At 39.0% G+C, this 13,183-nt stretch overlaps 1 protein-coding gene across 1 annotated transcript in view; it reads right to left on the reverse strand.

Annotated features, from left to right (window-relative positions):
* The window catches only part of ATLIG4 (DNA ligase IV), a 103,873-nt gene that overhangs the window by 76,526 nt on the left and 14,164 nt on the right, over positions 1 to 13,183 (reverse strand). The window contains exons 2-5 of the mRNA XM_088956404.1: positions 9,769 to 9,860; positions 8,371 to 8,456; positions 8,148 to 8,284; positions 5,905 to 5,979 (exon numbers count right to left, since the gene is read on the reverse strand). Coding sequence (XP_088812530.1) covers positions 5,905 to 5,979; positions 8,148 to 8,284; positions 8,371 to 8,456; positions 9,769 to 9,860 — 390 coding nt within the window. The remainder of the gene's footprint in view (positions 1 to 5,904; positions 5,980 to 8,147; positions 8,285 to 8,370; positions 8,457 to 9,768; positions 9,861 to 13,183) is intronic.

The following is a 13,183-nucleotide window of genomic DNA, read 5'->3' on the forward strand; positions in this document are numbered from 1 at the left end:
AAACAATGCTCCACTCAGTTCACACCCACACACTTGGGTTTACCAACCAGATTGAGCACAAACAGTACCAAATTCCGGACAAAAACTGAGGTAATATTCGGCAGATTTCAGACCTGTATAGTTTTATCAGTCCCCACCTACCAGAATTCCAAAATGTCTAGGGGTCCAATAATCAACAGGAGAGATCCTTCTTACTTATAGTCAACTCAAACCATTGAGAAGACAGGTCAGCATTGACCTACAGTTGTCTTAACACATGAATAGGATCACACAATCCAAGAAAACTAGGGTTACACAGGTTCGACAGCATTCAGCCGCCCCAGATTCATAGGGTTTTCACTCGACACATAACCAAGGAGAGTAAAGAAGAGGAAAAAATAGGAAGAATTGTACCAGTCGTAGCTATTCTGTAGTCCATAATCATATTTCTTTTCTGCTAGTATGTTCGATCTGTTCTTTGGGTTGATCGATCTTCTCTTGACAGTAGGGTTGATCGATCTGCTCTCTTTTAATCAGCATTCCCGCTCTGATACCATCTTGACAGTGTAGCCGGCCAGAGATAAGTGGAAGAGAAGAGAAGAGAAGAGAAGAGAGAAGGTTTGCAATGTAACAGTACTGGCGGCGCCAGTGTTTATTTTACTATATATAGGGCGACAGAAATAACAAGGAAAAAGACCCTTGTGCCCCCGAGTACAATAACAGACATAACAAAAATAAAAAAAAAACGAAATAAAAAACACTTTGATTAGCCAAACAGACCCTAACATCTGCAACTAAGTTATTTTAACATTATTCCAACAATCAGCAAAGGAGAATTTTATTTGAAATTAGAGCTCCCACACTATTACATATTTCTGTCCCTCTTTACATTGCAGCCCAAAACAATTGGTGCCTCAAAGCCCCTTGTTTGACAAGATAATCAACTAGCCCATTTGCACTCCTTCTAACCCATTTAAATTCAAACTCTACCTCCCTTGGGACCTTTTCCACTTCCCTTATCACTTGTTTGAAAGTCCACGGAGTAGTTCTATTGTTTTTAGCCCAAGAGATGATCACCTTGGAATCCCCTTCAACCTCAACATGCCTCATTCCTAGTTGCTTAGCTATCTTCAATCCTTGTAGCAATGCCATTAACTCAACTTTTAGAGAATTGCCCATGCCGATAGGTCTAGAGAACAATGCTAATATTCTCCTTTCAAAATTTCTGATTACTCCCCCGATACCTGACAGTCCCGGATTTCCAAAGGAGCTTCCATCAAAATTCAGTTAAATCCTGTTACCATCTGGAGGTTTCCATTCCATCCTTACTCTCTCTTTCACTCTTGAAGATTGCGCTACTTCTGTCCAGGATCTTATAATGTTTGTGACCGAGAACTCTTGAAAGATATGTAAAGATCTTATCCATTGAGCTACTTTAACTTTAATTGTGTCGATTACCTCCTCCCTTGTTCTACTCTTATCCAAAAATATTCTTTTATTCCTTTCTTCCCATATTACCCAACAAATAGCTGCCTTTGTAGTTTTCCACATAACCTTCCCTCTTTTCTTTGATTGCCTCAAAAAGTCTCGATTGAAAAGCGCTGCCACATCTTGAGGGGGAACCCACTTGCAAACAAAGAGAAAACAAAAAGAATCCCAAATGTGATGCACAAAGGAACAAGACAATAATAGACGTGTCAAGGTCTCACCACTTTCCTTACAAAGGGAGCACATGTGAGGAGAAAGGCAAGCAAAAGGCCTTCTTCTCTGCAGCATATCACAAGTATTAACCTTGCCAAGGAAAATTTCCCAACATAAGGCTTGAATTTTTGGGGGAAAAGGCTTACTCCAAATTTCTTTTACAGGGAAGTCCCCAACCAGGTTGCTAGGTGTGGCAAGAACACTAAAGAAGGAGGAACAAGAGAAGAGGCCATCTGAGGAGCCTTTCCAAATTCTAGAATCTTCCAAGGATGTGTCCAAATGAACTTGTCCTAACAGATCCAGCAATTGGACTAAAGAGGCACATTCATTTTCCCTGAGACCCCTCCTAAAACCCAGATTCCAAATGACCCCATTTGGGCCAGGATTACCCAAAATGCTTACTATTTCCCCTTTGAAGTTTGACAAAGTGTATAGGTCAGGGAAGAGATCTTCTAGAAACGAACTTTATTACCCTGGCCCACATCAAACCGAATGGAATTAAGGAATGTTGGATAAATTTCAAAAATTGCTTTCTAAGGAGAAGATGAGGAAACATGAGGGGCAGTTTTTGCATCCCAACCATTTCCAACCAAACCATGAATACTCACAATGACTTTGTGCCACATCCTATCTCTCTCAAACGGGAATCTCCACAACCATTTTCCTAGCAGAGCTAAGTTCCTAAGTGAAATATTTCGTATTCCCAGACCCCCTTTATCCTTGGGCATTCTAACTTGATCCCAATTTATCAGATAAGCCTTCCTCTCCTTGCCTGGGTCCCAAAGGAAATCTCTCATGTATTTTTCTAACCTCCTTGCTACTCTACAGGGTATTCTAAAGGTTAAGAGGAAGTAAATAGGGGGGTTTTCCAGCGTGGCTCCAATCAATGTTATCCTTCCCCCAAGAGAGATATAATCCCTCCTCCATAGAGCTAGCTTCCTAGCAAATCTTTCAATAACTGGCTTCCAAAAACCTTCTGACCTAGGGTTACCACCTAAAGGTAAACCCAAGTAGCTAAGTGGCCACCTTCTAATTTCACATCCCAGAATCTCTACAAATCTATGGAGTTCCCTTTCCTCCAAAATGACCCCTACAATGCATATTTTGGTCCAATTTATCCTTAAACCTATCACCCCCACAAAGTTATCCAATAGCAACTTAAGGTTAACCACTCCTTCCTCGTTAGCTCCCTCACAAAAGAAGATTGTGCCATCTGCAAATTGAAGGTGGGTAACAACCTCTTGATTTCTACCTACCCTCCACCCTCTAAACAAGCCTTGGAAATTGGCTTTCGCCACCATTCTGCTTAACACCTCAGCCACTAAAGTGAAGAGAAAAGGGGATAAGGGGTCTCAATGCCTAATTCCTCTCTCAGCTGCAAAGAAATCCTTCGCTACTCCATTAATAAGGATTGAATAATGGACGGAACTTAGACATCCTATCACCCAAGATCTCCATTTTGTTCCAAAACCCAACATATTTCCTCCTTTAAAATCTCCCCATATCCAACATATTTCCTCCTGTGCTTCTTTGTTTGGGTTAGTGCCAAGATCCAACACTCCTTTATGTGTATCTTGACGATGTATCTCCCATGGGATTTCTTCATCTTCCCTCCTGACTGGCACCGAGTTTGCCCCTAAGACTGGCATAGTTCCATCACCCGATTCTTCTCTTGGAACCAAACTAGAGTAGTTAGAGGGGTCTTCGAACAGCAGCTTTGTTCCCATCGTTTCATCTTCCGACAAAACGCGTGTTTTAGCAATGTTGACACTTCTGATGCTATCTTCTAGCTCCGATTGGTACGCCTTCTCTTGCATTAGGTCTTCCCAATCGCTTTCCTCTTCGGATTCATCGTTCTCGTGCCTATTGAACTTTGGATTTGGCTTATGAGGGGATATAGAGTTGTTCGTCTGCACCAGTTTCCATACCCAGGTGTCGTCACTTCCTTTTCCGGCGTCCCCTGGAAGTTTAGTGGCAGCCCTACTTCCTTGTGTTAAACCTGCAGCGAGGGGACGAACAGCAAGGGTCGATAACGATGATGATAGACCCTTGCTATTGTCCACCATCATTTGGGCAGAACCGCGCGCTGATTCGCTCGGTTCACCCATCGGACTGACTAATGGCGTGTGCTTAGCATTAAAAGAGGGTTTATTGATCGATCCAGCTGTCACCCCCACAAACGGCTGTTTGGAATCCGCACGTTCATTAATAGACAGCTTGGATTTAAAGGTTTCATTAGTGCCCTAATTTCCAATTTTCGAATTGGGCGGCTGTTCATTTTCCTTTGTATTGCAAAAACGGTCAACCTTCTTTAATTCTTTGACCCTTGCCACTTCATCGTCTTCTACCTCCCACAAGTTTCTCCACAGTCTCTCCTCCACCGACGAGAGCAACCAAACCACAGTCTGAGATTCTCCTATCTCCCGCTTCACTGTTCTTGGGACTTTTTCCTCTTAATCCCTCTCAACCCAATTACCGCCGCACTGAGATTTGAAGTGTCCAGCTCTTCCAAGGCCCCTGCGCACTGGGAAGCGATTTGTTTGAAAGTTTCAAGGGACCATAGATTGAACGGAAGTCCTAAAACTTTCAATCGGAATACTTCTGTTTAGTCTACGCAATTTGCACTCGGTGTCCACTGGCTCACAACAATTATACTTCCGAGGTCTGAATAAGGAGAGCATAAATCTCCCCAACCATCTTGCCCACTTCTAACAGCGCCTTATCTGCTTGAAATGGTCGCAGATTGAAGGTACCTTCAAATTTCAATTTCTGTTTCAGTTCCTTTGCAACCGAGCTCCATTTGGCCACCTTCTTTTTTGCAGAAACTACATACTTTTTACTCCAATCCATACCCTTCCCGTCTTCTTCCTTTCCCAAACCTGATTTTGATTGGAACGCTTCTCTGTTGTTTGCCTGGGTTTTCCTTGATTGCTCCTCATTTCTCCACAAGAACTCTTGTAGCTCTTTCGCCACAGTCGTCCAACCTTCACTCTGATTTCCACAGGGGATGCATATCATCTGTTTTTTGCCCAATCCGAACCACTCTGTGAATGTGATGAACCACCCTTTCCTATTGAAACGTTGTTCTGCTTCAAAAACCTTACCGTTTAATTTCATCCTATTCTTCCAATCCTGAAATCTTCTTGAAACTATGGCTATGTCCAGAAAACCTTTTAGCCACATGACCACATCCTTCAGTAGGTACACGGATGCTCTTTTCTCTTCTCTGATTTTCAGCGATACCAGTTTCCTTGACTTCAATTCCTCGAACTTAAAAAGTTTTGCTTCAACAGCCATTTCCTTTCTCCATCTTCCCACTAATTCGAATCTCTGCATCCTTGGGTCCGACTCACCCTTACTGCTAAGTGATTTCAATTAACTCAATGCAGCATTCAGCCTGGTTTCTGGTTTCTGGTTTTTGGAATTCACCAAGTGGGACGAAATAAAATTGAGTTATAAAGCATCTTTTAGTTTTAACTGCCAGATAAAACTAAATGGGATTTCAAGTTTCAATGAATCAACAACCACTTGTTTTAGATATCTCATATCCACATTGAGATAGTACACTACCATATTAAGTTTTCAAGCTGTTTCACATCAGATGATAAGTTTGTAACTATTGTCTTGTAGCCATCTTTCTTGAGTTCAAAGTTCATCCATCTCAGTAAGATCTTCTCAGATGGTTGATTCATCAGCTCCTCCACATCCCTTCAATGAAGTCCTGCATGCCAATATTGACTACTGTACACCCCATAGCCTTAGCAGAATCGAGGCATAGTGTTACTAAAGATATTTATCATAGAGTATGTCACTTAGTCAAATTATCATTTATCTTCTCAATTTTGTTCTCAATGTTCTCTATTGTAAAATCTTTGAATAATTTTCAGTTTTCTTTTCAACAACCACCCTGCAACTCATCATTCTCATCCATTTCCTAATAAATTCCTAATTCCTAATACCCACTCAGATCATGGTCTACCACACAACTCAGATTACTGAAAATTATAACTTTTGGATCCCTTTGAACATAACAAGTTTCATCATCTTAACCATTTAAAACATTCTAGAAGTACTAAAATAAAAGAGCAATCCCAACAAACAAATAGAAGTATGCACAAGACCAACAAATATGAACATAGTCAAGCAGAAACAACACCACTTAATGAAGAATCATAAGGGAAAATATGATAAAAATGACAATAACTGAATTTTGTAAACACAAACCCTCTTCCATGCAGTAGTAGCATCACTGACTCTCATGGCTAGTTGAGCGCGCACTGCTTTTCCAACTTCTATATCCTATATACAAAAACCTTGTCAATAATAACTGCGGTATAATGGTATAGAGGGATTCCACCATATCACTGTATAATCAATTTCTTCTAGTTAGTCTCCCAGTATAATAAGAAAAAAAATCTTCACTAGCATACTAAAAATTGAGAGGAAAACAACAATGACAGCATCACCAAAAGAAAACCATTCCAGATAAAACTTCTGAACATGTCCCAATGGCCTCTATTGTTTGTGGATAACATTTTCCTTTTCTTCTATGACAGGTAATAGGAACTTAACTTATTAAACAGAAAAAGAGAGAAGCATAGAAGACATACAAAAATGGAAGAAAAGAACCAATGACAAGAATGCAAAGTGCCAAGGCTCCATGCAAATACAAGGATGAAATAATTCAACAATCACTGAACCAAAATATCCTCCATAATGAAACAATGCAGGCACTGGGAGACCCAGGTACCAGCCATTCAAAGTAGAATACTCTTCAAGCCAACCTCGCCCACCAAGAAGAGAACACCATAAGAGAGAGAGAAAAAAAAAAGAGTAAGAAACAAGATGACTGCAATACCAACACACATATCAATGAGCCAGTCAACAAGACCCAAAGGAAAGGAGCAACTACCTACTCTTCATCCGCCTCTAACCAGAACTAGACAACAAGGTCCTGAATAAGGGCCAAACCATTATGAACCTTAATTCTTGACAGAATTCGCTTATTCCCCTTCCTATGCTCATAGGACCTCTCCCATCCCTACCCCACAAGTACCCCTAGGCCTGTAAACAGAGCAAATTTGAATCAAATCAGGCCATGTTCGAATTTGATTCGAAATCCATTGAATATTCAAAAATCCCAACTGAATTCAATTTCGATTAAAATATCGACTATTCGAATCGATTCGAATTCAACTGATTCTATAAATATTAAAAATCCTAAATCTAGAAATCAGAACACAAGAAGAAACCCCTTTGCTGTGGCCTGTGAGCAAAAAAGAAAAAGCCTCAAAAGACTAGAATAAGAAGAAAATAATAGCAAAAAACACCTGAAAAATCTAAAAATAAAAAAGAGACATAAAGAAGTAACAGAGAAAGCTAAGATTTGAATGGAAGAAATTAAAACGCCATGAAGCTCATTTGTCTAAGACGAAACCCGGTGCTCTATTTTTTTTCTCCTACCTCTGATTACAAGTTTAAAAGCAGTGAAAATGAAGAATGATAACACAACCAGGGGAGAGGGAGATGAGACGGAGTTAAGAATAGGTCGATAGGTTAGAAACACTGAGAGTTGCAGGTTAGGAGATGGGGAGAAGAAAAGTCTATCAAAGTGAAAGAGTTGTGGGTTAGGAAATGTGGAGAAGGTAAGTCTTGTCAAAGTAAGTGGGGAGAGGCTCGATGAAGATAAAGGGGTTATGTCTTGATGAAAAAAAATAATATAAAATCAATTGACTGTTGTATCATTAATTGTTTTTTGGCAGTTTTCTGAAAAAGACTGTATCTTTAATTGTCTCGATAAAGAGTATAAGACACGTAATCTTATATTACAATATATTACAATATATTTTATATTTTAGTATATATTATATTTATATTTAATCGAATTCGAATATTTATCGAATCGAATTAACCTATATTCGTATTCGATTCGATAAATTAATCAGTATTAAAATTTAATTCGAATTCAACCATTAAATTAATTGAATAATCCAAATTCGATTAGTCTACATCAGATATCGAATTCGAAATCGGATACTCGAATACCGTTTACACCCCTAAGTACCCCCTTGTAGAAAATAGATCTAAATTCCTCCAGCACATAAATAATCATAGGGCAAAAAGATCATCCTTAAGATATTCATCTATGTGAATAATTGTAAAGCTTGAAGTTTCAATAATTCCATATGAATTCATCTTATTTTTTCCTCATTTCATATATCAAACCTTAGAGAAGTGCAAGATTAGCACTTTGACCTAAGATACACTGATATCATCATCACCAACATATGCCTTAGGTTACCAAAGTGAGCAGATCTCATATCGTGTAAAAAAAAAATGTAGAAATCAGAATGACCACAACAAAAAATTCAATCCTACTAGCACCAAAAATAAAAACAAAAAATGCTATCCTTATCCTGAAATAAGAAATATAGGTGAGAAAGGAGTGGGGAGGGAAACCTTAATACCTGTCGTTTGTGCCGTTGGCTTCGATCTCTCAGCTTCTCACAAACTAATTTTAAGTCACATGTAACATTAAACAAGTCTTCGGCATCTGGATGAAATTCATGGAAAATGCTTTTCTCACTAATACCCAGCTTCAGATCTACAATATCAATAAATGGTTGTTCAAAGTCCAAACTCGCACTAATAGGAAAAATTAAGGCAAATCATGGATAATAGGAAAAACACCTTTAAGAATTATCATGACAATCCACTTCATTTCCTGTGCATTTGTTTTCTTGATAAGCTCAGAAAGAACAGAAGTCTTTTCTTCCCTGTTAACAAATACAGGAAAGGAAAACAACAATATTAGACTTGAAGAAGCTTCAAATAAAAGTGGAAAGAAAATAAACTAATAGACATTAGAAGTATTTAAGAAATAAAATTAAGACAAAGTTGATGAAAAGGATGAGGGGTCACAGTTTCAAGAACAGGGAAGAGCAAGTTCATGACACTTTCGGGTGGTCCACTGGCTAAAATCACTGGAGCTATTCTCACATTCTCAGTGGATGACTTGATGAGGAAGTGACTCTAACTTTGACTCTGAAGTTTAGGACTAGCTGTTTTTGGACACCAGCAAAAGATGGGTACATTAAACTTAACTTTCACGGAAGCAGCAGAGAGAACATAGGTCTTTCAGGTGTGGAGGTCTTTTCAGAAATGAGATAGGGCATGTGTTAGCAATGTTTTCAGGTCCGATAGGCATCGGTGACTCTTTGAAGGCAGAAGTCATGGCAGTTAGGGAAGGTGAAAGAAAGGCAAAGGAGCTGTATGTGAATAAACTGATTATTGAAGGGGACTTACAAGTGATGATAATTGGCTGCTAAACAAGGGGGATAAGTTGTGGGTATACGAAAAATGAGTTAAAAAGGTTTAAATGGATAACCAGAGGCATGGATGTTAAAATTCAGCCAGTGCAAAGGACAGCTAACAGCAGGGTGGATTCCTTGGCAAAACAAAGGGCTGGAAGAATTCAAATGATTTGGGCTCAGTTGTAATACTTTTGGATTGGAGATAAGCTGTTTTATCTCCCTTTCTTTCTGTACACTTCGTAATTCTCTATTAATTTAATAAAGGGTGGTCTTTGATAGGGTAATTGAATTATTGCTGTAGGCAAGTAGGGTTTTGGGGCTCTTCTTACTAGGGTTGAGTGCAGATAATACAGCCACAAACTTTTTTTTATCAGCAAAAAATTTGTTTTTTAATTAATAACAGAGAAAGTTACAATCAGTTACAATAGTTAAAGGTTGCAGAAATGCATTAACCCAATCTGCAACCACATACAATCAGTTACAGTTCTGCCCAGTACAAGGTAGATCTATTTGCCCCCTGTTTTCCTAGGGTATCTGCCATCCCATTTGCATTCCGTTTGACCCAACTAAACTGAGAGTTGAGCCTCCTTGCAAGTATGTCAAATTCTCTGAAGATAAATTTGAGCTTCCAAGGTACTGATGTGATGTTTTTAGCCCAAGCAATGACCAGTAGTGAATCTCCTATTTCTAAATCCCTAAATACGCTGATCAAAAAAGTCCCTAAATTGATATACTACTAGAAAGTTCTTTGCCATTAATTACATGCAGATTTTACCTGTTCCCACTTGAAGCCAAATGGTCAAGCAAGTCATTCAACTCCTTGATTGTTAATCCACCAGAAGCCATCCCCTGCCTTTGCTGTAATACCTGTTAACATGGAAAAAAAAAAAAGGAAAATTTAACCAGAATGACAGATTCTCCCTATTGTGCAGTAGATTGCCCATGCATACAAGAAATGGTAAATAAAAGGATGTGAAAAAATTTTAAAAGTCTCACTTCCCATCACATTTATTAATAGAAAAGAAAAATGTTCTATGGTACCTAGATACCTGTACAAGGGTGTTGAATCATGTTTATTACTTCAATTTTTAGTTTAAATTCCATATCCCATACATTGTCCAGGTATGTCCTTGCCATATTCGGGTAGTGATGAAAATGGTCAATAATAATTAAAGAATTATTTTATAGTTTGATTGTAGTGTTTTAAAAGGTGTGGGAGGCGTATGCCTGGAGGCGTACCTCTAGGCGAGGCACCCCCAAAACGCCCCGAGGTGTATGCCAAAGGCATTGATGCCTCTGAGGCATACGCCTCATACGCCTTTACCTTTCAAAAAAAAAAAAGAAAGGAAGGAAGGGAAAGGAAAGGAAAAGAAATGAAGGGAAAGGAAAGGAAAAGAAAGGGAAGGGAAAGAAAAAGAAAGAAAAAAGAAAGTGTGATAGAACAAGAATTGGAAGAAATTGATGTCTTTCTATTGAGAAAGTAGTACATACATATACAGCCTTGTAGATACTAAAAAGGAAGAAAATCATACAGCCTTGCAGATACAAAAAAGGAAGAAAATCATATAGCCTTGCAGATACAAAAAAGGAAGAAAACCATACTACCTTGTAGATACTAAAATAGGAAGAAAATCAAAGAAAGAATAATTCCTATAATCAAGCTATTCCTAATTAGGCTAATACTACATATTTACAGCATATAATTTCGTAACACTCCCCCTCAAGATGGAGCATAGATGTCAATCATGCCCAGCTTGTTACAAATATAAGAAATTCGAGCTCCATTAAGAGCTTTTGTAAAGATATCTCCTAACTGCTCTCCAGTCTTCACATATGCTGTAGAGATCAAGTTTTGTTGAATTTTCTCACGAACAAAACGACAGTCTATCTCAATATGTTTAGTTCGTTCATGCAAAACCGGATTCAAAGCAATATGAATCGCAGCTTGATTATCGCACCATAGCTTCGCTGGAACTAAGACTTTAAGACCGACCTCAGTTAAGAGTTGAGAAATCCACATAACCTCACACGAAGCTTGTGCCATTGCTCTATACTCAGATTCTGCACTAGATCGCGAGACCACATTTTGCTTCTTACTCTTCCACAAAACCAGATTACCACCAACAAAAACACAATAGCGAGTGGTGGACCTTCGATCAATCTTGGAACTTGCCCAATCCGCATCAGAAAAACACTCAACGTTACTGTGAGCATGATTCCGATACAGTATCCCCCGTCGAGGAGCTCCTTTCAAATAACACAAGATTTGTTATAAGGTTGCCCAATGATGCACTATAGGAGAAGACATAAATTGACTTACAATACTAACTGAGTAAGCAATGTCTAGACAAGCCATTGTGAGATAGTTCAACTTTCCAATTAATCTTCTATATCGTTCAGGATCATCAAAAGCATCTCCATCCTTTGTGAGTTGTTGGTTAGGAAGCATTGGAGTACTACATGGTTTGACTCTCAGTTTCCCAGTTTCTGTTAACAAGTCCAAAACATACTTCCTCTGAAACAGGAAAATGCCTCTTTTACTCCTTGCCACCTCAATCCCCAAGAAGTATTTTAGGTGCCCCAAATCTTTAGTATTGAACTAGCTCTGCAAGAAGGACTTCAAGGATGAGATTCCCTTCGTGTCACTCCCAGTGATAACAATATCGTCTACATATACAACAAGTAGAATGATGCCAAATGTGGACTGCTTATAGAAAGCAGTACGGTCAGATTTGCACTTCCTCATCCCAAACCTCTCTACTGCCTGACTGAATTTTCCAAACCAAGCTCAAGGACTCTGTTTTTAGTCCATACAGCGATTTTAGAAGACAACAAACTTTCTCAGACTCCCCTTGAGCAACAAACCCAGGTGGTTGCTCCATATAAACCTCCTCCTGAAGAACTCCATGCAGGAAAGCATTTTTAATATCAAACTGGTAAAGTGGCCAATCATATGTAGCTGCCAGAGAAATAAATAATCGAACTGAAGTCAATTTTTCCATAAGGGAGAAAGTATCAGAATAGTCCACTCCATATGTTTGTGCATAGCCTTTGGCCACCAAGCGAGCCACTGATCCATCAGAATTAAATTTGACTACAAAGACCCACTTGCATCCAACCGCTTTCTTACCAGTAGGTAAATCGACCAGATCCCAAGTACCATTCTCAATCAAGGCATTCATTTCCTCAAGCATGGCATCACGCCACCCAGGATGGGATAAAACCTAGTGAACAGTTTTGGGAATCCCTACAGAATCAAAAGAGGCAACAAACAAACAAGAAGTTGAGGACAAATGATCATAGGTAACATAAGAGGAAACTGGATAAGTACATTGACGTTTACCTTTCCAAAGAGCAATAGGTAGATCAATATCACTGGGCATTGGATCCGATGACGAAGAAGAGACCGGTGTCGGACTTGTCACAAGAGGATTAGGTCGTCGAGAATAGACTTGAGTAATAGGTAGTTTTGGTTGAGAAGGTGGTGGTGGGGGTATTGGAACAACACTAGTCTGGACCGGTGACATGATACACTAGTAGATCATCATCCTCTTGTGGACACAGGTGTAGATGGAGCAGTAAAGAAAGGAAGATGTTCATGGAATGTAACATCGGCTGACATAAAATACCTGTTCAAGAGAGTAGAAAAACACCTGTACCCTTTTTGGAGACAAGAGTATCCCAGGAAGACACATTTTAATGACTTGAGGTCCAATTTGGAAACCTACGGACAAACATCACGAACAAAATAAGAACATCCAAAGATACGAGGTTCAACAGGAAACACAGATTTATTAGGAAACAGAATCTTATAAGGGAACTGATCATTTAGAACAGTGGAAGGCATGCGATTAATCAAAAAACATGTTGTAGAAACAGCATCAGCCCAAAACTGTTTACGAACATGTGTTTGAAATAAAAGAGCCCTGGCAGTTTCAAGAAGATGTCTATTTTTTCTCTCAGCCACTCCATTTTGAGATGGAGTATCAACACAAGATGATTGATGGAGAGTTCCATTCTGAGCCATGTAAGTCTAGAAGGAATCAGAGAAATATTCTTTGGCATTATCACTTCGCAATGTTTGTACAAACACATCAAACTGGTTTTTATTTCAGCACAAAAGGTTTTAAAATGTGAAAGCAACTCAGAACGAGATTTCATTAAATAAAGCCAAGTCATACGAGAAAAAT

The sequence above is a fragment of the Nelumbo lutea genome, chromosome 8 (genome assembly GCF_056320005.1).
Source record: "Nelumbo lutea isolate HS-2025 chromosome 8, American lotus-T2T, whole genome shotgun sequence".
Classification (NCBI taxonomy): Eukaryota; Viridiplantae; Streptophyta; class Magnoliopsida; order Proteales; family Nelumbonaceae; genus Nelumbo; species Nelumbo lutea.